The sequence below is a fragment of the Lepidochelys olivacea genome (genome assembly GCF_965140295.1).
Source record: "Lepidochelys olivacea isolate rLepOli2 genome assembly, chromosome: 3".
Lineage (NCBI taxonomy): Eukaryota > Metazoa > Chordata > Testudines > Cheloniidae > Lepidochelys > Lepidochelys olivacea.
The window spans coordinates 39901582-39924992 of record NC_140413.1 but is presented as its reverse complement, the minus strand read 5'-3'; the positions used below and the strand labels follow the sequence as shown (position 1 = coordinate 39924992).

At 43.2% G+C, this 23411-nt stretch overlaps 1 protein-coding gene across 1 annotated transcript in view; it reads left to right on the top strand.

The window, feature by feature from the left end:
* Window positions 1–6262, top strand: part of ERICH1 (glutamate rich 1) — a 115802-nt gene extending 109540 nt beyond the window's left edge. The window contains exons 6-7 of the mRNA XM_084623151.1: window positions 2995–3175; window positions 4364–6262. Of these exons, the coding sequence (XP_084479277.1) occupies window positions 2995–3068 (74 nt within the window). The 3' untranslated portion in view covers window positions 3069–3175; window positions 4364–6262. The remainder of the gene's footprint in view (window positions 1–2994; window positions 3176–4363) is intronic.
* The last annotated feature ends 17149 nt before the right edge of the window (window positions 6263–23411 follow it).

Here is a 23411-nt window from a genome sequence, read left to right as displayed (position 1 = left end):
TGAGTGATTCTTAGTCCTAATTCTGAGTGTGTGTTAAGAGCATAGGTAATTATCCAGTAGAAAAATAATGTCATTATTCCCTGATATATGACCTCTTCAGTTTCTACTCATTAGCTCCCTTCCCTTGTCTGTTAACATTTTCTCTTTGTTGGCGAGTATCAAGTCTAAAATAGACTCCTCTCTTGTTGCCTAGGAAATTATCACTCACTAAAGAGCTGAAAGCTACTTTTTGCTGGTTTTCTTGGAGAGATGTCCTCTAAAAATATTTCATTTGTGTTTTGCAGGCCAGGAAAAGTAATAGTTATGCTGCACCTAGGTACAGTACATGTGCCTTCAAATTAATACATATGCCTTCAAGTTATTCAAAATAACATTTTTGCAGATTATTCATACAAAAGGAAATAAAATAGGAAAGCTGCATTAAAATGACTTTATAGAGCATCTTAAATGTGATAGGTATATCTACGGTACTCATTGCTGTGCTATCAAAAATATAGTTAAAATAGACGGGAATCTCTGTGTTAAGGCTGAAGCTCTGGCCATACTGTGCTTTTATATAGCTGCACATTGCTTAGCACAAGCTCAGTTGATATGGAGGTAGATATTACCACATCCGAGGTAGAAGCCAAATTTGAACAGCTTAATGGGACTAAATCAGGAGGCCAAATAATCTTCATCCAAGAATATTTAAGGAACTGGCATATTAAATTGCAAGCCCATTAGCAAAAATTTTTAATGAATCTGTAAACTCAGGGGTTGTACTGTATGACTGGAGAATTGCTAACATAGTTCCTATTTTTAAGAAAGGGGAAAAAAGTGATCCGGGTAACTACAGGCCTGTCAGTTTGACATCTGTAGTATGCACAGGGTTGGAAAAAAATTTTGAAGGGGAAAGTAGTTAAAGGTCAATGGTAAATGGGACAAAATACAACATGGATTTACAAAAGGTAGATTGTGTCAAACCAACCTGATTTCCTTCTTTGAGAAGGTAACAGATATTTTAGACAAAGGAAACGCAGTGGATCTAATTTACCTCGATTTCAGTAAGGCATTTGATATGGTTCCACATGGGGAATTATTAGCTACATTGGAAAATATGGGGATCAATATGAAAATTGAAAGGTGGATAAGGAACTGGTTAAAGGGGAGACTACAATGGATCACACTGAAAGGTGAACTGTGTCAGGCTGGAAGGAGGTTACTAGTGGAGTTCCTCAGGGATCGGTTTTGGGACCAATCTTTTTTATTACTGACCTTGGCACAAAAAGTGGGAATGCACTAATAAAGTTTGCGGATGACACGAAGCTGGGAGGTATTGCCAATACAGAGAAGGACTGGGATATCATACATGAAGATCTGGATGACCTTGTAAACTGGAGTAATAGTAATAGGATGAAATTTAGTAGTGAAAAGTGCAACGTGATGCATTTAGGGATTAATAACAAGAATTTTTGTTATAAACTGGGGACACATCACTTGGAAGTAACAGAGGAGGAGAAGGACCTCGGAGTATTGGTTGATCACAGGATGACTATGAGCCGTCAATGTGATATGGCTGTGCAAAAAGCTAATGCAGTCTTGGGATTCATCAGGCAAGGTATTTCCAATAGAGATAAGGAGGTGTTAGTACCGTTACACAAGGCACTGGTGAGACCTCACCTGGAATACTGTGTGCAGTTCTGGTCTCCCAGGTTTAAGAAAGACGAATTCAGACTGGAACAGGTACAGAGAAGGGCTACTAGGATGATCTGAGGAATGGAAAACCTGTCTTATGAAAGGAGACTCAAAGAGCTTGGCTTGTTTAACCTAAGCAAAAGAAGGCTATGGGGAGATATGATTGCTCTCTATAAATATATCAGAGGGATAAATACCACGGAGAGAGAATTATTATTTCAGCTCAGTACCAATGTGGACACAAGAACAAATGGATTAAACTGGCCATCAGGAAGTTTAGACTTGAAATTAGACCAAGGTTTCTAACAATCAGAGGAGTAAAGTTCTGGAACAGCCTTCCAAGGGAAGCAGTGGTGGCAAAAGACCAACTGGCTTCAAGACTAAGCTTGATAAGTTTATGGAAGGGATGATATGATCGGATAGCCTAATTTTGGCAATTAATTGATCTTCAGCCATTAGCGGTAGATATGCCCAATGGCCTGTGATGATATGTTAGATGGGGTGGAATCTGAGTTACTACAGAGAATTCTTTCCTGGGTGTCTGGCTGGTGAGTCTTGCCCACATGCTCAGGGTTTAGCTGATCGCCATATTTGGGATCGGGAAGGAATTTTCCTGCAGGGCAGATTGGCAGAGGCCCTGGGTGTTTTTCGCCTTCCTCTGCAGCGTGGGGCACGGGTCACTTGCTGGAGGATTCTCTGCACCTCGAAGTCTTTAAACCACAATTTGAGGACTTCAGTAGCTAAGATATAGGTTAGAGATTTGTTACAGGAGTGGGTGGGTGAGATTCTGTGGCCTGCGTTGTGCAGGAGGTCAGATTAGACGATCATAATGGTCCCTTCTGACCTTAGTCTATGATTCTATGAGTTGGGGCTCTGAATGCAGCTGAAATATAAATAATAATAAATAAAGGGTAGGTGAAATCACTCTCCATTCAGAGAATACCTAAGGAAATGATGCAGATCACAGACTGTTTCAGCCTCAACTATACACTTGTGGTTGTGTCATTTTAATCCACTTTTCAGTGTTGTTGATTACGAAATAATTCAGTGGTTGCACTAAACAGTATAAGGCTAGAGTCAGCCCTGGTACAAGCAACTAATCTATGAAGAGTCACGCTTGCTTATTCCAGAAATGAATTTGGTCTGTCGTCTTCAAATTTATATTGGTGTCTCAAGCTCCAAGGGTTATTTTTTTTTCTTAAATGGTAATGTCAGATGAAAACATATGTTTATAAAGCTTTTTTTTTTAACCTTCAGGTATTTGATTGCTGAAAAATACCACAAATATATTTCAGGAAGAATTTGTTTTCTTCTTTTCAGATCATGCCAAGATCATCTCTTCTCTATTCCACTACTGGATTACAGATATCCTTCCTGGGAAGAACAGGAAATAAAGCATGTGTGTGTGTCCATCTGTGCAGAGTTAAAATTTAATATACCAACTGTAAACTGAATAGCGAATGTTCAGAAATAGCAGCGTACATGCTGTATATTCAGCAAGGTAAATGAAGTATTTTTCATATCATTGACTGTCCTCCAAAAGATAATGAGCAATATAAAAGTACTTTGATTTTGTATTTTGGTTGGTTGGGAACATCTTACATGTGGACATGCATCAACCAAATCATTTAACATAGAGCCTGAATCGGCAGTTGGATCTGTGCAAACAGATGCATCTTTTTGCGGGATTAGGGACATATGGGATGGTTTCTAGGTGTTCAAAGATTCAAGAGGTACATTAAACTTAAATGTTTATTGGTAATTTCTTTCTAGAAAATGTGCTTCTTAGCCATTATTGTTTGCAGAGTGTCAGAATGTATTCTAGGTGGAATTTATAGCACCACCTGTTGGTAAGGTAGCTCAACACTTCCCATATAAGACCTTTTTTTTTAGTTGCATTTAATTTTGCCAAACTTTAATCACTTGAGCTGAAATTTTCCATGCTGGGTGACCTGCCGCAGGCTGACTTTTTTGGAAAGTTCAGCCACAACAGTTCTGCTGTTTTTGAGAAAGACAAGAAGGAAAATAAAGTTGTTTTTAAAACTCTGAGAACATCTCCTTTCTAGCCATGCTTTTTTATTAAACATTTAAATAATTTTAAATTACATATATATTTATAAATTTATTTTTAAAAAATTCTGATTATCTTTTCTTTAGAAAGCTCAAATAAGTTCCTCCATGCACTGTAGCAGGGACCTGAAATTTGGCAAGGGCTGGCGTTTGTGTCAGGGATGTGTCTCTCGGGTCGTTGTGAAAATCTGTCCAAATTTGTCAAAGTTATAAACCTTTGAAATATTGCAGTTCGCAATGCTCGGTAGAGATTTGCTAGAGTTTAATAGCTACCATCTCCAAAGATTCCATCTCCTCACAGTTCCTGTGTGTGACTGGACTGTGCAGGCTCCCTCCAGCCCAGAGCTACAGAGTGAAGTCTGACTTTCCCTATAGTGGCTACTCCGGGCAAGAGTGGATCTGGGCACCAGAAGTGAGCTCAGGGAACCTGTCTCTCCTGTGCCGTTAATAACCCCCATATTGGCACCAAGGCTTGGAGTGAAGAGGTAAACCGGGACCCAACATAAGGAATATGAAGGGATGAGACTAGGACTTACCAGTGCAACTTTCATAATGCATATGCATAAGGGGGCTGAATGAAAGTCTTTAATTACATGATCACATCCTATTTTTTCCACAGGATCCCATCTTATTCAGTGCACAGGATGGACCACTCTGGGGATCGATCAATGTGGTTTTGCAGAAGTGGGAAGGTGTGCAGTGAAGGAAGCAGGGTATTGTTGGAAGAGAAAGGATTGTCTCCTGGTTAAGGCAGCTGAATGCTGCCCTGAAGATCTGAATTTTATGACTGCCTCTGCCACAGAGTTCTTATGCTAGGCAAGTCGCTTAAATCAAACTTTTCACAGGTGGTCACTAATTTTGTTCTTCTTTTTCTGTTTACCTGACTTGAGAGGCTGGGGTCTGTTTTGCAGAAATGTTGAGCACTCACAGCTGCAAACATCTGCAAAGCTACTTCATTGTCCTCCTTCAAATCCTTCAATAAAATTCTTCTTTCCTGTGAGGCCTACAAACTTGACAGTTTATTATGCTGACCAAAATTATCTCATAGTTTCCTTGTACTCCCCTGTCGGTCTGTCTGCTCCATTGATTGACTCTTGTCGTATACTTACATTGTAAGCTCTTTTGGGCAGGGCCGTTCTTTTCTCTGTTTGCACAGTACCTAGCACAATGGAGTACAGGTCCATGACTGGAACTCCTAAGCTCTACTGCAATACATATAATGATGGTGATAAGTGAAGTCAGTGGGAGCTATGCTTTGAATATATAAAGTGCTATACAATGCTAAACTCCTTGAAAAGTCAAGCACTGGGTATCTCAGATTGGGAACACAAAATCAGTTGACACTTCTGACCTTGATTTCTTGTGCCTCCGTTCCCCACGCCTTCACATCACAAGGGTGTTGCGAACATTTGTGAATGTTTGTGAAGTAGTTGGATGCTATAGTGAGGAGCACCACAGAAAAGCCCATGAGGAAATTAATAATTTATTTTTTCAGAGCAGGGTTTGAATAGTGTGCAGAAAATAAGGCATTGCACCGCACAGTGAAAAACTAGGAGAAAACAAAATATTGAATAGCTGCTTATTAAGTGAGCACTGTCCATCCTGTGCACTGAATGAGGCAGGAATCCTAAGCACAGCATACTTGTGTTCATGGAATTAAAAACTATATAATAAAGAACGTGCACAAAGGGTCCAAATTAAGGTTGCATGAGCCAGCAGCTTTAATTTGGCTGCTTGCACTTTGGCAGCACACAGGAAAGGAGAATTAGTCAGTGCTGCTGGCAGCACACCTCAGGCATGTTGGGACTGGATGGGATGTGGTCCATGGTTCCTATCCATTTACTAACATGCTGTTGCTGGTAAGATGGGCCCGTTACAGTGTAAGAGGATGGAGAGCACTGAGTGATTGGAAGAGAGTGAGATGTATAATAGAAATAGTTTCATATCCATTCCTCCCAGCTCTGGGACCTATTTTATTGAATTGTTCCAGATGGAAGAACATTGTATTAATAATGGTAGAACATTGATCAATGTATTTGATCTTCCACAAACATCTTCTTTCTCTATACTGTAATATTAGTTCATTTTTAATTAATCAACATTTAGGTGGATTAGACAGTTTTGTCCTCATGCAGTTAGGATTGGAATGGAAAAGGTGCTGTCCAAGTAGGAAATGACCGCAACGAGCCAATAGTGAAAGGCTGTGTTGAGTATGATAGAATTCTACAGTTGGAAACTCTAAACCATGTCTTGTAATAATATTTCCGTTTTAATGCTTGGTCTGTTCCCTCACCATAAAAAGGATTTGATCATGTGCAGTATTCATTTAAAACAGTGCAGCTCAATTTTAAGTTGCTGCATACTTAAAGGGGCCAGACTCTGATACCCTCACTCACAAGGAAGAACATTTTACTCCATGTGTAATCTCAATGACTTCTGTGGGACTAGTCGCAGAGTAAATTGCTACTCAGTGTGAACAAGGCTATTGGAAGTTGGACCAATAAAAGATATTACCTCATCTACTTTGTCTCTCTCCTTTTTGTTTGACAGTTTGAATTCTAACCCTTAATCCAGAGGTCCCCAAACTGTGGAGAGCCCCCAAGTAATGTTTGGAGGGGTACAGCTGGGGCCCAATCCAGCTCCTCTCATGGCTCCGGCCCCATACCCTGGGTCCCAGCTGCTGGCCAAGGCTCCACTCCCAGCCCTACCCCTTCCTCCAGTTATGGGCCCAGGGTCAGACCCCTTACCCTGTCCATGTCCCCCCCTCCCAGAGCCATATCCCTGCTCCCATCCCTGATTTGAGGGGGATGCAGACAGGGGTAAGGAGGGGCATGAGGTATAAAGTTTGGGGACCACTGCCTTAATCCATTTTAATTAACTGAGTTGCTGGTTTGGTGTTTTGTCTCTTTTTCAGCCATGACGAGCTCCATTTAAACACTGGCATATTAGAATAGAATTAGGACAAAGGGAATATTTCACTCCTCTCCACAATTTTTGTAAATACTCATTAATTAATAAGATTCATTAACTGGTTATCCCTTGTAGTAAAATGCCTTATGTTCCATTCCTCCTCTTCACTTCCAGAAATTCCCAAATGTTTGCTGATTGCTTCTTCAAGAGGCTCCACATTCACCATACACAGTGATGGTGATAGTGGACAGCATTAATCCTTTTGTCTTTTTTTTTTTTAAGAGACTGATTGTTAGAAAGTGGGAAAGTTCTTGTGTCCCACTTTTTAAAGACTGTTTTGTTGGCATAGCAGAAATTGCTTCATGTGAGCATCTTAACTTTTGTCATTTGTCATGAATAATTTCATGCAGTAGGGAAGAATTTCTATCTAAAGGAAAACACAAATATATATAAGATTGTTAAGGAAATAGTGACAACTGAGAGATGTTGTTGGTTATTCAAAGTTTGTTGTTCTTCTGTACAATTTGTAATAGTATTTTGAAGCCATTTATTTAAAAATTGAAATGTACCTTTGGGTTACACACTACGATACAAGGATATTGTCTTGTAAACTGTCTAGTCCCAAAAATCATGATAAGAAGTTCCTCATTCAAAAAAAAAAGTATTTAATATGAATTAGAAGTGGGGAGAAGATTGTTTTTAATCTCTTAATTTGTTTTCACTGTAGCCACTGTAAAATCCGTGCATTTTGTGCAAAAAAGTCAAGTACTGCAAACAAAACAAGCCTAAGAAACATTTAATGGTTTAGCCAGTTGCGGTCAATGGTGATTGATATTTTTATACATGATGTGCAATATGAGATCAATTGTACGCTAATCAAACCTGCTGCTGTTAAACTAACTGGGATTATAAACACAGTTGAGGATAAAATAAAACTGCAGGAGATCTTGGAGAGTTATGAAATTTGGGCCAGTTTCAATCAGATAAAGTTCTCTGTGGATAAATGCAAGATTATAAGTGTATATTTGTGTATGAGTGTATGCAGTAATGCCATACTAAAATATAAGATGGAAGAAAACTGGTTTAAGAGCAGCGTTGCAGAATGAGACTCAGGAGTAATAAATGTGAGTGGACAGCCAGACCATGTGGGTAAATAAAGCAAGCCCTGTTTTTTTAGTAATACGACCGGGGTAACTAATATAAGTGTCATTTTCTTCATAGTTTCCATTTTAACATCCTGTTTTTAGTTCTCAAAACTTACCAAAATTTTGACTTTTCAGGTTGAAATTTTCCAGGCTTGTGGTCACTGCCCAATTAAATTAAAAAGTGAGAAATTCAAAACCAGTAAAAGGAGTACTTTTTCACACATTAAACAGATTAAACTGTGGAACTCCCTGCTACAGGAAATCACTGATGCCAAGAATCTAACATGATTCAAAAAGGGATTGAACATTTATATGGATAACAAGGATATGCAAAGTGATCATTATTAATGGTAAATTTTGGATGAGACATTAGACCTTATGCTCTGTTAGTTTAGCATAAGGGGGGCAGATTACCCCATCTCTGCCTGTGTTAGGGTTTTTAGCATTCTTTCTGTGAAGTATCTGGCCACTGTCAGAGACAGAATACTAGATTAGATGTACCTTGGGTCTGGTCCCAAATTATAAGTGTTTTTAGGTGGGTTTTTTGTTTTTAAGTTTTAGCAAAAAGAGTTTATCTGTTTAGAATTCTGAGGAGAGTTGAGGGGTATACTTTCCCCTTTATTTTAAATACATCAAAAATCCTGGAACGTTTATTGAAACAGCCCTATAACCAACATTGCTGAATTATGAAAACTGAAAATTGGAATAATCATAGTCCTCATTGAGCAGAAGTGCCTTGTATTGGTTAAATTCTGAATTCATTAAGTCATGAACTTTTCAAAGATGCATGCTGTGCATGTGCAGTACATTTTACATTGGACTTCCTTGCTAAGTTGGTAAGGAGCACAAGTGGGAGCCTTGAAATCATGCATCTTATAAGCTGCTTAGCTCCTAAGGAGTATAAGACAGAGACTTTCACCTCTGGTATGCAAGAGAGGGACAGTGTCCTAAGATATGGAGGGGAGAGGTGTTCCAGCTTCTTCGAGCCAGATAGTTTCAGCAAACATTTGCTATTGTCAATTTTTTGCAAGCCCCCAGAACTTCAAAGCCTGGGAGAGGTAAGTTTTACTTTGTTTTTCTCTTAAAAGCCCCCCTAGGAAATGCCAAAGAAAAATCAAGAGAATATTAAGGACCAAATAGTGAGTGGCCCACACATGGCTGTGCAGGATCTTCAAGGTGTGCAAGAAGAGCTGTTCGCAATTAGAGCTGGTTTGAACATTTTCAGCAAAATTTCATTTAGCCAAAATATACTATTTTGTCAAAGCTGAAAAGTTTCATGGAGACATGTCAGTTTCAAAAAGTTTTCCTGGGGAAAAGGGGGAGAGACTTTCATGATGTATAGACTGATGGTTATGGCACTGGTCTGGAATGTGGGAGAATCAAGTTCAAATCCTTGCTCTGAGTGATCTGGGATGAAAAACAATGCTTTTAATCAGACAGCAGACTCTTGATTCGAGTATCCTAACCACCAGGCCACAAACCAGCCTTCCACGTTTATCAAATCGAAAAGCTCAGGTGATTCTTCCAGTAGTGTCCCTATAGGTACTCTACTGTAGGTGTATTCATGTCCCTGGACCTCAGATCGGAGATTTTAGATAACTGTGTCTGTTTGACTCACACATGTGCTCTCCCAGTCTCTTGCTCTGCCCTCAGTTCCTTTTCAACTGCCTTTGGCCTGAGAGAGAGCCTTAGCAAATCCCATTAACAGAGTTTCTTAGTGTTTTCTTGTTTGTTTCCTTCAGTATTAGATGTAGTAATAGAGCTTCCGTTAGTTAGTCTTAATACTGCCTTCTTTTCATTTCTCTCCCCCCTTCAAAAAAATGACTTTACTTGTAGAATAGTTATTGTCCAAGCCTAAGTTAGTTCTCCTTAGTTTCTTCCCATTCAGGTTGTGAACCCTAAAAGGGTATGCCCAACTCCCCTAGATTTAAACGTTGCCTCTCCAGTGAAGAAACCTTTCCTATCAGCAATGGCCATTCCCACTGCATTCATTGCCTTGGAGAGTCACTCATGTCTCAGAAGTGCACATTTTGCCTCAAACTAAAATTGAGAGTTGGAAAGAACCATGGGCAAAAATTAAGACTGCTCATGATGGAAAGCTCACTCCGACCAGCCTCCAACCCTGGACTCAGGACCCACTGTACAGTGATCCATGACAAGGCCAATTCTGTCAACATCATGGGCTAAGTACTCTCTGATGACTTCAAAGAGGAAATCCTTCGATTTCTCTCAGTCTCAAACAGGCAACAAGTTGCCTGAATAGGGAATCAGCCAAGAGAAAGAGACCCTGACAAGGTCGACTACCCAACCCACCACTTGGTACCCATGAAGCTGCAGGATCCTCAGGTACCACTACCACTGCTAAGCCCAAAGATCCTAAGGGCCAGGCTTGGGTAAATTGGTACTGGCAGGGGAAAGAAGCAGCAAAGAATGGTGGTCTAGTTCCTCTAAAGTGGCACTGACAGAGTCTTCTAGAGTCTCAGTCATGAGTACTTCAGCCCCGCAGAAGTCTAGGACAACATCTGCTGGTCATTTGTTGGAGTACAAAAGACCTCCGGTACCGTTGATTCTGTACACTTCAACAGTTCTTATTCAGCCAGCCTCAGCGGTACCGCCGGCTGTGCTGGTATCACAGGGATTTTGGTTCCCTAAAGACTTGATGATCTCAGAGATGCCTGAATCATCTTTGCTAGGCACCAACTTGACCATGGTACCAGTTACGTCCTATTCCCCTGACTTACATGCGGTGCTGAGACAATCTCCTCCACCATCCATGACTGCTCTACCCCATTAAGTGACAATAAAGAGCATGATGAGGATGACCTATATTAAGTGTCTGGAAAGCTCTCCATTACAACACCATGGATCTAGCCACCTAGAAACTGATGCACCTTCAGTTTACTATCAGGGGAGACATGGCCCACACAGTTGGTATGGACACCCGTGGATGCCATCACGCCTGCCCTTTGTACCACCTCACTGGTCATACTGGGATCCATGAGTGGCATATAGACACCAATTCTTGAGGACCTCTAGGGTTACCCAAAGGGATAAAGGAAGGTGAACTCCCTCAGCTTCATTAGCCAGATCCCCTGATCCTGAAGTGGAGATCTTTGGGGAACAGGAGGAGAGGCTAGACAAGGAGGCTACTCCTGCAACCCACATTTCTTCTTCTTCTTCTCCTGATGAAGCTGTTATGCTTCCTCTACCAACTACAGCAGACAACTTGAAACAGTTCCAAGACCTCTTTTAAGAGAGTAGAAGATTCACTATAAATCCCGCTTGAAGAAATCAGAGTCACAGCACAAACTGCTTGACATCTTATAGATGTTGTCCTCAGCCAGAATTTCGCTCCCCATCAATGAGGCCTCGTCACCCAGCAAAAACTATATGGCAGACCCAGCCACAATACCCACAAACAGGTGGACAAAAAATATTATATGTCCTCTAAAGACATGGAGTTTTATTTTCTCAGCCATCCCCAAATTCCCTGGTTTTCAATGCTTTTAACTAATATGGCAGACAGCAGCACGCTAAAATGACAGCATACAACAAAGACTGGAAATGACTGGATTTATTTGAATGGAAATCATATTCATCAGCAACCCTACAATTTAGGATCGCTGGTTACCAAGCCCTCATGGCAATTACTGTAAGTTAAATGCCTTTATTGAACATATCAGATCAAAGAGCAGTTTCAGGTGATTATTGTTGAGAGCTCCATGCAAGGACAGCATTACAGGCATCTCTGGATGCTGCTGGTACAGCTGCTTGTTCCATCTTGACAGCAGTGGTCATGAGGAGAGCTTCTTCACTTCATCTCTCCAGCTTTCCGAAGGACGTATAAGCCACAGTGGAGGACCTCCTGAGGGATCAAAATTATTTACAAAAAGAATCACATCACAGCCTTCTACATCCAAGCAACAATTTGAATGTGCTGGTCGAGGCCCCGAGTTACCACCTGCAATTTCATTTGCTGCAACAACCCAGACATCTCCACCCATTCGGCAACCGCCTTATTCCTTTTCATCAAAACTGGGAGTGTATAACCACAGACAAGTGGGTATTAGAGATCATCTCCAAGGAATATTCAATCTACTTTACCTTCCTCCCTGTATCCACCCCCCCTTCAGGGACCTTTCTCATGAGCACTTTTTACATGAGGGAAACAAACCACCTCCTTAAACTAGGAACTATAGAACCAGTTCCCACACAACACAGAGGGAAGGTGTAACAGGGTGGGGGAACCCCGTCCAGTGCAGGCCGAATCTGTTCCATCCCCCTTAGGGTGTAGGGGCGGGACGTAAGTATCCCACGTTTATGCCTCTGTAGCCAAAGTCAGTGTTTTCACCCCTGTTAGCATGGCAATATGGCCTAGTGGCCAAAGTCAATATATTCGCCCTTATTAGTAGGGCAGCAAGGCCTAGGGACCCAAGTCAATAAATTTGCCCCAGTCAGCCGGGCAGTAAGGCCTAGTGGTCAACAGCAATAGATTCTCCCCAGTCAGCAGGCAGCAAGGCGTAGTGGCCAAGTGGCCCCAGTCAGGAAAGGGGGGGCCGCCATTCACAATGGGGGGGGTAGCAGCCTGGGTAAAGGAGCCTGGGCCCTCTCTCTCCACTGGGCCACAGCCCAGGGCCCTGGTAGTAGTAAGAGCACGTGCCAATGAGTCAGCGGGGATCTAACCGAAATATGCTGACTCAAAGTTCCAGTTTACTAACCGGGCCATGACCTATTTCCCCTGGGCTGCTTCGTACCATGGTTCCTGCTTCTGTGGTCTAGGCATTTCTGCTGTCTCCAGGTTCCCCAGTCCTCACGGTCCCCGGTGACTCCCGGACTCTGTGAGGCCTCTGTGTATCTTGACGTCTGCCTGGGTTGCAGCATTTCCAGCTCCTCCAGCCTCGGGCTTCAGCTGCAACATGCGTCCTTCCTCCCTGGCGGTCAGCTCAACTGAGCTGTGCTGCTCCCTTATATACTAGTGCATTTGGAGCATGCCCAGTAGCGCTGAGGGGGCATAGCTGCCTCAGATTTGTAAAAATATACTTCAAGCTAGCTACCTTGGCAGGATCCATCCCATCTCTGGATCAGGGGAACTGGTTCTCGGCCTACAAGACCCTTACTTTTATATTAGAATCCACCCATCCCACAAGAAGTTCATAAGATTCACTCTGGGTCAAGATCATGTTGAATATAAGGTGCGCCTGTTTGGTCTCTCATCTGCATTAAGGGTGTTCTCTAAGGTCCTTTCAGTGGTAGCTGCACACCATCACAAACAAGGCATCATGATATGTCTGTATCTAGACGATTACCTGCTCAAAACACATTTCTTCACTGATGTCTTGAGAGAGACAAAAGATGATAGATCTAATCCTACAGTTGAGACTACAACTAAATACCCCCAAAGTCCACTTTTGACCCCAGTGCAGCAACTGGAATTCATAGGAGCCTACCTAGATGCAGTAGAGACCAAAGCCTTCCTCCCATCATACAGGTTCAACACCTTAGCCAGCTTAATCTCAACAGTTCAGGCCAGTCCCCAGATCTTGACCAGAGCCTGTCTTCAACTACTGGCACATGTGGTGGTGGGTACCTTTGTCTTAAATCATGTGAGACCCCACATGCGTTGCCTTCAAGGGTGGCTCAGAATGGTATACATCCCTAGCAGACACAATTAAACACACTACTTTAAATGCCCTCAGCAGTCAAAAACTTCTTGACTGGTGGACAGATCCTCACAATGTCTGCACAGAAGTCTCCTCCACTCAACTATGCCAGATACTGATGACAGACACAATCCTAATAGGGTGGGGTGCCCACCTGGACACCTACACCATTCAGGGCAAATAGTCCTCTCTCGAATCCACACTGGATATCAACTTACTAGCGCTCAGAGCAGTCAGCAACGCTTGCTTACATTTCCTGCCACTGATCAAAAGCAAACGTATAGATTATGATAGACAAAATTGCATATATGTTCTACATAAACTGCCAGGGAGGAGCAAAATCACCTTCCCTGAATGCCAAGGCCGTGAAACTATGGAACTGGTGCATTCATCAGCATATCAGCAACCTACTTCACAAGCATACAGAATGCTGCAGCAGATATACTCAACAGAAAAATTTCCCAAGATCATGAATGGGAAATAGACACTACCCTGCTTCACAGCATATTCATACAGTGGGGAATTCCAAAGAGAGATCTGTTTGCCACAGCCAAAAACAAGAAATGTTCCCAATTCTGATCCAGGGCAGGCCTGGGTCACCATTCTATCAGAGATGCTTTTATCCTCAAATGGAACAGACAGCTATTTTATGCTTTTCCATCAATATCCAAGGTTATATTCAAGGTTTAAAAAAAAAAGCCAAGTTTATTCTTATAGCTGCCATGTGGCCAAGGCAGACCTGGTTTCCATACCTTTCTCAGTTGGCCCCCCATTCCTCATCTTCTCTCTCAAGACGCAGGCTAGAACCATCATCCCAATCTACAAGTTCTCCGACTCAAAGCGTGGCTCCTTGATGATTCCAAACCTTAGAAATGAACTGCTCTGGGGATGTGAAGAAGGTACAGTTACATAGCAGGAAAATAACTACTTGTCATACATACATTCAAAAATGGAAGAGATTCCAACTCTGGTCTGATGCAAGACAGGCTACATCTGCATCCTCTCTACTGATTGTGCTATATTACATCTTACAATTAAAGAAATCAGATCTATCTCTAAGCTCAGTTAAAGTACATCTCAGCCATATCCACCTTCCATCAGAAGACAGACGGACATTCTGTGTTTTCTCATCCTACGATGAAAAGGTTTCTTAAAGGTTTCTGAGTAACCTCTACCCTCAAACCAGAGACGGTACACCAGCATGGGACCTTATCTTTGTCTTAAACAGTCTTACAAAGATTCCATTGAGCCTATGCCCACTTGCTTGCTTCTGCACCTCTTTATGAAAACCATCACGTCTGATCAGAGAATGAGAGAGCTAGGAGCCCTAATGGAGTACCCCCAACCCTTACAATTTTCTCAAGATCATATTATGACCGCACCCCAAATACCTACCAAAAATACCTTCAGCCTTCCACATCAATCAGCTTATCCACTTCCCAGCCTACTTTCCCAAACTTCACAGGGATAAAAGTGGGAAGGCAACACTGCACACACTCAACATCTGGAGAGCATTAGCATTCTTTTAGGAAAGGACCAAACCTTTTAGAAAACCTCCAAAACTATTCCTCTCCATCACAGACAGATTAAAGGTACCTGGTCTCTAAGCAAAGACTCTCTTTAGGTGGATATTGAACTGCATTATCCACTGCTATCACATGCGTGACCTTCAACCTCCTTCTGGAGCTCGAACTCACTTTGCAAGACTTTTCTCCACTTCCATAGCTTTCCTCAATAACGTTCTGATCATAGAAATATGCAGAGCAGTGACTCTGGCATCTACTCATACATTTGCTGAAGATTATGCAGTCACCCATGACTCGGCATCTGATGCTCTATTTAGCTCGACTGTACTGTCTTCAATATTGGACTCAACTCCAAAGCCCCACCCCATCCATTAGAGGTAGTGCTGTAGAGTCACCTAGAGTGAAGCACCCATGAGGACATTATGTGAAGAAGAGGAGGAGGTAGAGGTTACTCACCTTGTGCAGTAACTGGTTCTTCGAGATGTGTGTCCTTGTGGGTGCTCAACTACCCACCCTCCGCGCCTCTGCTTCAAAGCTCTTATCAATCAGCTATGTGGTGGTGAAGGACCTAAGGGTGGTTCACCCGCACAGCAATATATAGCAGCAGAGCCTGCGGCACAGAGAGCACATGTGCAGGCCAAACAGACACTGCTACCTAAAATCTCTGATCTAAGGTGCAGGGACGTGAATACATCTACAGTGGAGCACCCATAGGGACACACATTTCGAAGAACCACAGTTACTACATAAGGTGACAGAGTCCTGTGGCACCTTATAGATTAACAGCTATTATTGCTGTTAGTCTGTAAGGTGCCACAGGACTCTCTGCCGCTTTTATTGATCCAGACTAACACGGCTACCCCTCTAATTGACTACATAAGGTGAGTAACCTCTTCTTCTGTCCAAAAACAGACATTTGAGCCCCGTTGTGTTTTTGTGTAAACATTTAAAAGGTTTGGTTTTGTTCCAGTGAGGAATCGTTCTAAACATAGTTATTCTCCTCCAGTCAGCCCTGCTCACAATAGTGCTCTGGGAAGTTCGGGGCAAGGAGGTGGATGGGCCAAAGATTGAATAGATTGCAGTCCCCACCCCAGGCCTCTGTGCACAAGGACAGACTTGGAGAGACTGCAGCATAATCTTTCTAGTGTTCTCCTGTGACAGGGGGCCTCTGCACCAATCACCTCTATGCAGAGATGTAGAATAAAAGCCACAATCTAGCCCTATGGTTGCATGCATGGGTTAAACACTCAGAAGTCGGAAAATGCAAAGTTGTCCATGAAGCCTGAACTCTAGCCCTTTGTATGTATGCATTATGATGTAATCTTTCATGACGTGATCACATACAATTTCAGTTTCTCAGATAAAAGTATATACCAAAATTGTGAAACACTTAACTACACATGTAGCATCTTTTACATCATAAAAAAGTCTAGGAAAGGAGTACAAAAATTTCACAGCAAACTACACACGAAGTATAACAGAATAGTAGTCAAAGTTTGCTGACATTTTTACAGTGGGCCACTGAAGGTTGGAGCTAAATAAGCGTTGTAGTTAATTACTTCAGCCCTGACCTGTACCTAATGCAGTTTGTACTGAATACGTTGTGTGCAGCTAATTTTAGTGTCGTAAACTGCTTTATCCTTCTGCATTGCACCTAAGCAATTGTGGTTGAATAGGGCAAGTATAGTATATGAATGATGACAATATTTTCCTTATGGAGGGAAAAAAATCAGATGTCTAAGCCAATACGTATATATTGTACTAAACCTTGATGACAGTGGAAACTACTATACATTTAAAAAGTGTGGAAAATTGTATAAGGTGGGGTGTGTGTGTGTCTAAAGTTACAGAAAAAATGTGTGAGATGTATTCTATTATTTGAGAAATAGTATGTGATCATGTAATGCAATTGCATTTTAATGAATAGACTCGAGGTGTTAGGATTATACATATATCTTTAAACATTGGCATTTCGTGACTTTAGTGCTTAAATGTGTTACCTTAATATTTTCATTTCCGTTTTTTTGTATGGAATCTATACTTTTTTAAGACCAATCAAATGACAATTTCTCTTTTACTCAGCCTTACTAAGAACACATCGTATAACTACAGCACTGCATCCGAATTATATAGAATAAGCATTGTTTGCTTGGAGTCAAAACAAAGGCTACAAAAATAAAGGGTTGTAGGACATGAATGTGAGACTGAAGGAATCAGATATGTTGATTGTACAGAAAAGGACTCTCAAAGAGGGTATGTGACAGAAGCTAAAAGAAAGGGAAGAATTATGCAGGCTAGCCAAAGGAGGCCATATATGGATTAGTGGTATGAACCTGCATAAATTAAACTTCAAGCTGGGATATTAGGAAAAAAAGTTCCTACAGCAAGGTCAGCCACACGATAGACTTATCTACTTAGGGAAGGTGTTGAGGCACCATCAGTAGATGTACTTAAGAGAAAACTGGAAAACTCCTAGATGGCTACTGGGACTGGATTTAATGACCCAGGCAGACCCTTCCAGTCCTGAAATCTATGGACATAAGAACAGCCATACTGGGTCAGACCAATGGTCCATCTAGCCCAGTATCCTGTGTTCCAACAATGGCTGGTGCCAGATGCTTCAGAGGGAATGAACAAAACAGGACAATTTCAAGTGACCCATACCTTTTGGCAGTTGGAGGTTTAGGGAGGCTTGGAGCATGGGGTTGCATCCCTGACTGTCTTGGCTCATAGCCATTCCTGGACCTATCCCCATAAACTTATCTAATTCTTTTTTGAACCCTGTCATACTTTGAGCCTCAACAACATCCCGTGACAAAGAGATCCACTTCTACGAAAAGTACTTCCTTATGTTTAAATTAAACCTGCTGCCTAATGATTTCATCATGTGATTTCCTAGTTCTTGTATTATGTGAAGGGTAAATAGCACTTAGCTATTCACTTTCTGCGTACCATTCATGATTTTTACACCTCTATCATATCCACCTTTAGTCGTCTCCTAAGCTAAATAGGTCCAGTCTTTATAATCTCTCCTCATATGGAAGTTTTACCTTCTGTTAATTTTATGTACCTTTTTTTTTCTTTTCTTTTTTTCCCCCTGAGATGGGGAACTTCACGCAGTATTCAAGTTGGGTGTGTGAAGCTGGCAGACCCCATGCCAGTTCATATCAAGGCCCCAGGCCTTACTGAACACTGATAGATGCATAGCTGCAAACCAGTCTGACTTACTTGTGTGTTAGTATTGTTAAAACAGATAATAGAGTTATAAGAATGTGTTTGGTGTTTAGACATTATGGAATGCTTTATGTAGGATGCTGCATGTATTAATCCTACTTATAATATCTGTATTCCATGTTACAAGGTGTCAAGGTTCCTCCCCCACTCTGAACTCTAGGGTATAGATGTGGGGACCTGCATGAAAACCTCCTAAGCTTACTTTCACCAGCTTAGGTTAAAGCTTCCCTAAGGTACAAATTACTTTTATCCTTTGTCCCTGGATCTCTACTGCCACCACCAAACTCTAACTGGGTTTACTGGGAAACGTAGTTTGGACACGTCTTTCCCCGCAAAATCCTCCCAACCCTTGCACCCTACTTCCTGGGAAAGGTTTGGTAAAAATCCTCACCAATTTGCATAGGTGACCACAGACCCAAACCCTTGGATCTGAGAACAATGAAAAAGCATTGTTTTCTTACAAGAAGACTTTTAATAGAAGTAAAGGAATCACCTCTGTAAAATCAGGATGGTAGATACCTTACAGGGTAATTAGATTCAAAACATAGAGAATCCCTCTAGGCAAAACCTTAAGTTACAAAAAAGACACACAGACAGTAATAGTCATTCTATTCAGCGCAGTTCTTTTCTCAGCCATTTCAAGAAATCATAATCTAACACATACCTAGCTAGATTACTTACTAAAGTTCTAAGACTCCATTCCTGGTCTATCCCCGGCAAAAGCAGCATACAGACAGACACAGACCTGTGGCGGTTCAATACAAGACAGGACACAGCTTTAGGCAAGCAAGCAGGCTGGTCTGCTGACGGGATTGCCCCTGTCAGCTTTTCCACCTCTCTTTTATTTCTCTCCCCCCTGCACTTTACATACCCCAACCGACTGCAAAAGGCATCAACAAAGGAAATAATATGACTTTGATTAATATTCCTATTTACTAGCCTCTATCTACTACAATCTTTGTTCTCAGGCCTTGAGCTTAGGCCGAGGAGGCTTTCCACGGTTGATGTCCTTATTTTGACTTCCCAGATGGTCCATGTTTCCATGGTCCATGTCCTTGGACAGAGCAGAGCAATGTGTGCATTGCTCCTACACAACAGTCAGGGTGTGCCCTGACTGTTTCCAGGTACATGAACGCTACATGAACCCTTCATCCCCCCTTTTGTTTTTATTTGTGCTCGGCCATCTCATGGTAGCCATCAATTTGCTTTTGCAAGTGATTTAACTCCTGGACAGACAAGGACATAACTCGGGAGCCTGCCAGGGCGGATCTCTGCAAAGCCTTAGCAAAGAGGGAATACATTGTATACAGCAGCAGCAAAATATAAGCCCAACAATTACAAACACAGCATAACCGAAAAGTTGTCGCAGCCATCCTAGAGAGGGCAGCCATCCTGTAAGCCAATTCCAAAAGCCCTCAAACCCCAGATCTTGGTGTATGTGTGCTGTAAGATTGGCCAATTCGGCCAGTCTAGTTTCTATGGAGCGACTATTATCAGTTAAATTAAAGCAACACATATGCTGAAACGTGGAGCAGCCTAGATGGTGTTTCAGGAGCAGAAAATCAATGGCTGCTCTGTTATCCAAAATTGCATCCCTTAATTCGTGTTGCTCTGTGTTAAGTAGGGCAATTGCCTGGGATGTTGTATTAATTGCCTTTGCCGCAAAGCATGCCAGGTTATTTAAAGTTCTGGCTGTATAAGTGGCAAGCCCGGGAACTCCAACAATAGAGGCCGCTAAGGCGGTATACTCAGCGCGGCTAAAAAGATCAACATCTGCAACACAGTCTTCTGAAAGGGGTACACCTCTTTTACTGCGCTTTTGGCCGGCAAAAGGCAGAATGAGTGTCATTCTGCTGAGGCAGCAAAGGGTGCCATCGCTTAAATTTGCGGGAATATAACTAAAGGTGCGTGAGCCACAGGTAAAAAACCACCCTGATGGTAGAATGATATGGCCATAATTTTACGAAACATTCACGGCGTGGGAACAATTTAAAAAGGGTTGAGAAACTTGCCGACAGCCCAAGGGCACCTTTGTACTAGTGCAGTTAACCACACGCACACAGGTGACATTGTTGGCCCCGGCCGGGTACGGTGTGTGGAGGGATATGGCCGTGTGAGGCAAAGTATAGTTGGCCGGGCCCCAATTAGCCATACCAGAGTATTGGGAAGAGAGATTCGCGTAAGCAGCGAGCATCGTCTCATTCCCTATTTCCTCAGGGTGATGACATACTGGGATAGGGCATGTACCTAACAATTCTCCGGCTGCTACAGAATTAGATAAACAAAAGTGGGTAACATTTGCTATTGAAGCCAATCTTTCCCATAGGTTATATATCATTTGGGCTCGTAACGGAGAAAGCGCTCCCGAGCCAACCCCTACAGGAAATAGCAGGCACAAAAGGCACACAATCAATACAGAATTAGCAGTAATTTGGGCAAGAATTGCCACAAACAAAGTCTCAGGAGTCTCTGGCTGTTGGTTTGCTGCCAGCCGTCGTTGAGCAGCGGCGACCAATGCTTTTACTGCTCCCCATGTCACGGGCTGGCTTGGGACACTACGCCTCCTCCATCTCCGTCCTGCCATTGTCGACCTGGGAGGCACCGTGTCCTCCTCCAAGGTCAGCTGAAACTCCGGTATGGGGTTCAACAGCCCCTGGTGCCACACCATGCTGTTTCAGTGCCGGTCGCGCACACCGGGCCGGAACCCACAACGGTCCTGCAGGGAGAGACACAGCAGCATATCCCCGACCCCAAGTGATTAGAGGTACTGGGCCCAGCCATTGCGGATCGGGCAGCTGACAGTAATAGACATGTGGTCTTTCCAGTACCTCGGATTTATGAAAATGCCGATCCGTGGGGGTCTGCTGATCTGCGTTCAGCGTTAAATTATTTAAAGTAAACAAAAAGATATGCATTTGTTGCTGAATGTCTCCTAAGGTTCAGAGACGCAGATCCCCTTGTTTTAATTGTTTGTCAAGCAAGGTTTTTAGTGTGCAATTTGCACGTTCAACAATAGCTTGGCCTGTGAAATTATAAGGGATCCCGTGTTTGAGACGGACGTCCCATTGGGCACAAAAGGTGGAAAGGGCTGTGGAGCAATAGGCTGGGGCATTATCCGTTTTTATCTGGCTCGGGCGACCCATAACAGCAAAACAGGCTAGCAAATGGTGACTAACTTCGGGAGTGGCTTCCCTACGCTGTGGGGTCGCCCAGAGGAATCCCGAATAGATATCAATGGAAACATGTAAAAACGAATAGGGGCAGAATTGTGGCACGTGAGTGACATCCATTTGCCACAGCTGACTCGCTGCGGTACCTCTGGGGTTAACGGCATAAAAAAAGGTAGGGGCAGCAGCAGCACAGTGGGGGCAGGAATGAACAATAGAACGTGCACGATCAGCAGGAATGTAAAACTGTCGGGCCAAAACAGAGGCAGACTGATGAAAAAAGGCATGGCTTTCGATGGGGTCAGAAAAAAGGGAATTTACCTGACCACGTAACACGCGATCAGCACGCGCATTGCCTTCAGTGAGTAGCCCAGGCAGAGGTGTATGACTGCGAATATGAGCAACAAAATAAGGGAAATTACGAGTGGTGATGAGATACTGTAAGGACAAAAACAGGCGAAGAAGGTCCGCATCGACCTGAGGGGTAATAAGGGCAAGGGGTAAATGATCAATTACCTGATAAACATAATGCGTGTCCATGATCAAATTAAAGGGACAATCAGCAAAAAATCGAAAGGCCAAAATAACAGCAGCTAGTTCCAAGGACTAGTGAAGCTCTCCAAGCGCTGTGCATGCAAATATTGTTGTACAAGTAAATGAAGCGCTTTCAGCTTTTCTAGGGGGAGGGGCCACTAGTCAATCCATACGGGCTCTAAGGATTGCCATACCAATGGTAATGCAGATGGCAAGGTGGGTGAGGGAGGATTTCGGGCCATTATATATTAATATCAAGGGTGGTGTCCAGCTTTGTAAGTAAATCACAGCCCCAAATATTGAGGTGGACAGGGAGTACAAAAGGGTGGATTGTAGCAAGAGCATGGCCTCCTGGTTTAGAGACCGTGACCCAAGACAAACTTTGGCTCCCAGGTTTGCTACCCCCGATCCCCCACAACTCTTTAGAAGGAACTGTTGGCCAACCGACCGGCCACTCCGGATCACAAATCACCGTAACATCAGCTCCAGTGTCCACCAGCCCTGTAAAAGGAACATTATTTAAGAGAAGTGTTAACTGAGGTTTTGAGGGGCGGACCGACATTGTTAAAGCAACAAGTGGAGAGGACGTGTTGTGAGATGGCGACTGAGCCAGTGTCGATCCAAAGCCGCCTCTGCCCCAGGCTCGATCCTCTGCAGCTGGCACCTGATAGGGGACTAAAATCAATTGCGCAATTGACTGTCCATGCGGGAGCGACTGTGGAAGATGGGTCCACACCTGAACCTTAATTATGCCGTTGTAATCGGCGTCAATGACCCCTGGGATGACAAAAAAGCCCTGTTTCCCAGCATGAGCGAGGGAGAACCAGACCCACAAATCCGTCAGGGAGAGGTCCTGTCACCTGGGTAGGTATGGCGCAAACCTCCCCCGGCAACTGAAAATCAGCGTCCTCCTGCATAATCAAATCAAGCCCTGCACTTCCAGCAGTCGCCGCCCTCATGAAGTCTATGGATTTTAAGGCAGAGGAACAGTTGTCTGAGTGGGAAACACCCCCGTTTGGCCCTGGGTTCGGGGGGAACCCATCGTGCGGTTTCCCGACCCGCTACGACACTGATTAGCCCAGTGATAGCCCTTCCAACACTTGGGGCACTTCTTTGAGGGGCGGGCGGGCGCCGTCGATGAGCGGCACTCCCGCTGAAAGTGACCCTCCTTACCACAGCGGTAACGACGCTTCCCCTCCTTCCCGCTTTTCCGCAGGGCGGCGGCCAGAACCCCAGCTTTATGTGCTTGAGTTCCGATGTTTTGGCACGCCCGCAGCATATCAGACAGCTCTAGAACTCCAGCAGTTTGTGCTGCCTGGAGAGCACGGCGGCAATCCTCGTTCGCATTTTCAACCGCCATTTTTAACAGGATCTCCTGAGCTGCTGCAGGGCTATCCACCTGTCGGAGGATAGCCTCCTGCAATCTGTTGGTAAAATCCATAAAGGACTCTGATGCACCCTGACGGATACTGGCAAAGCTTTTGGTAGGCT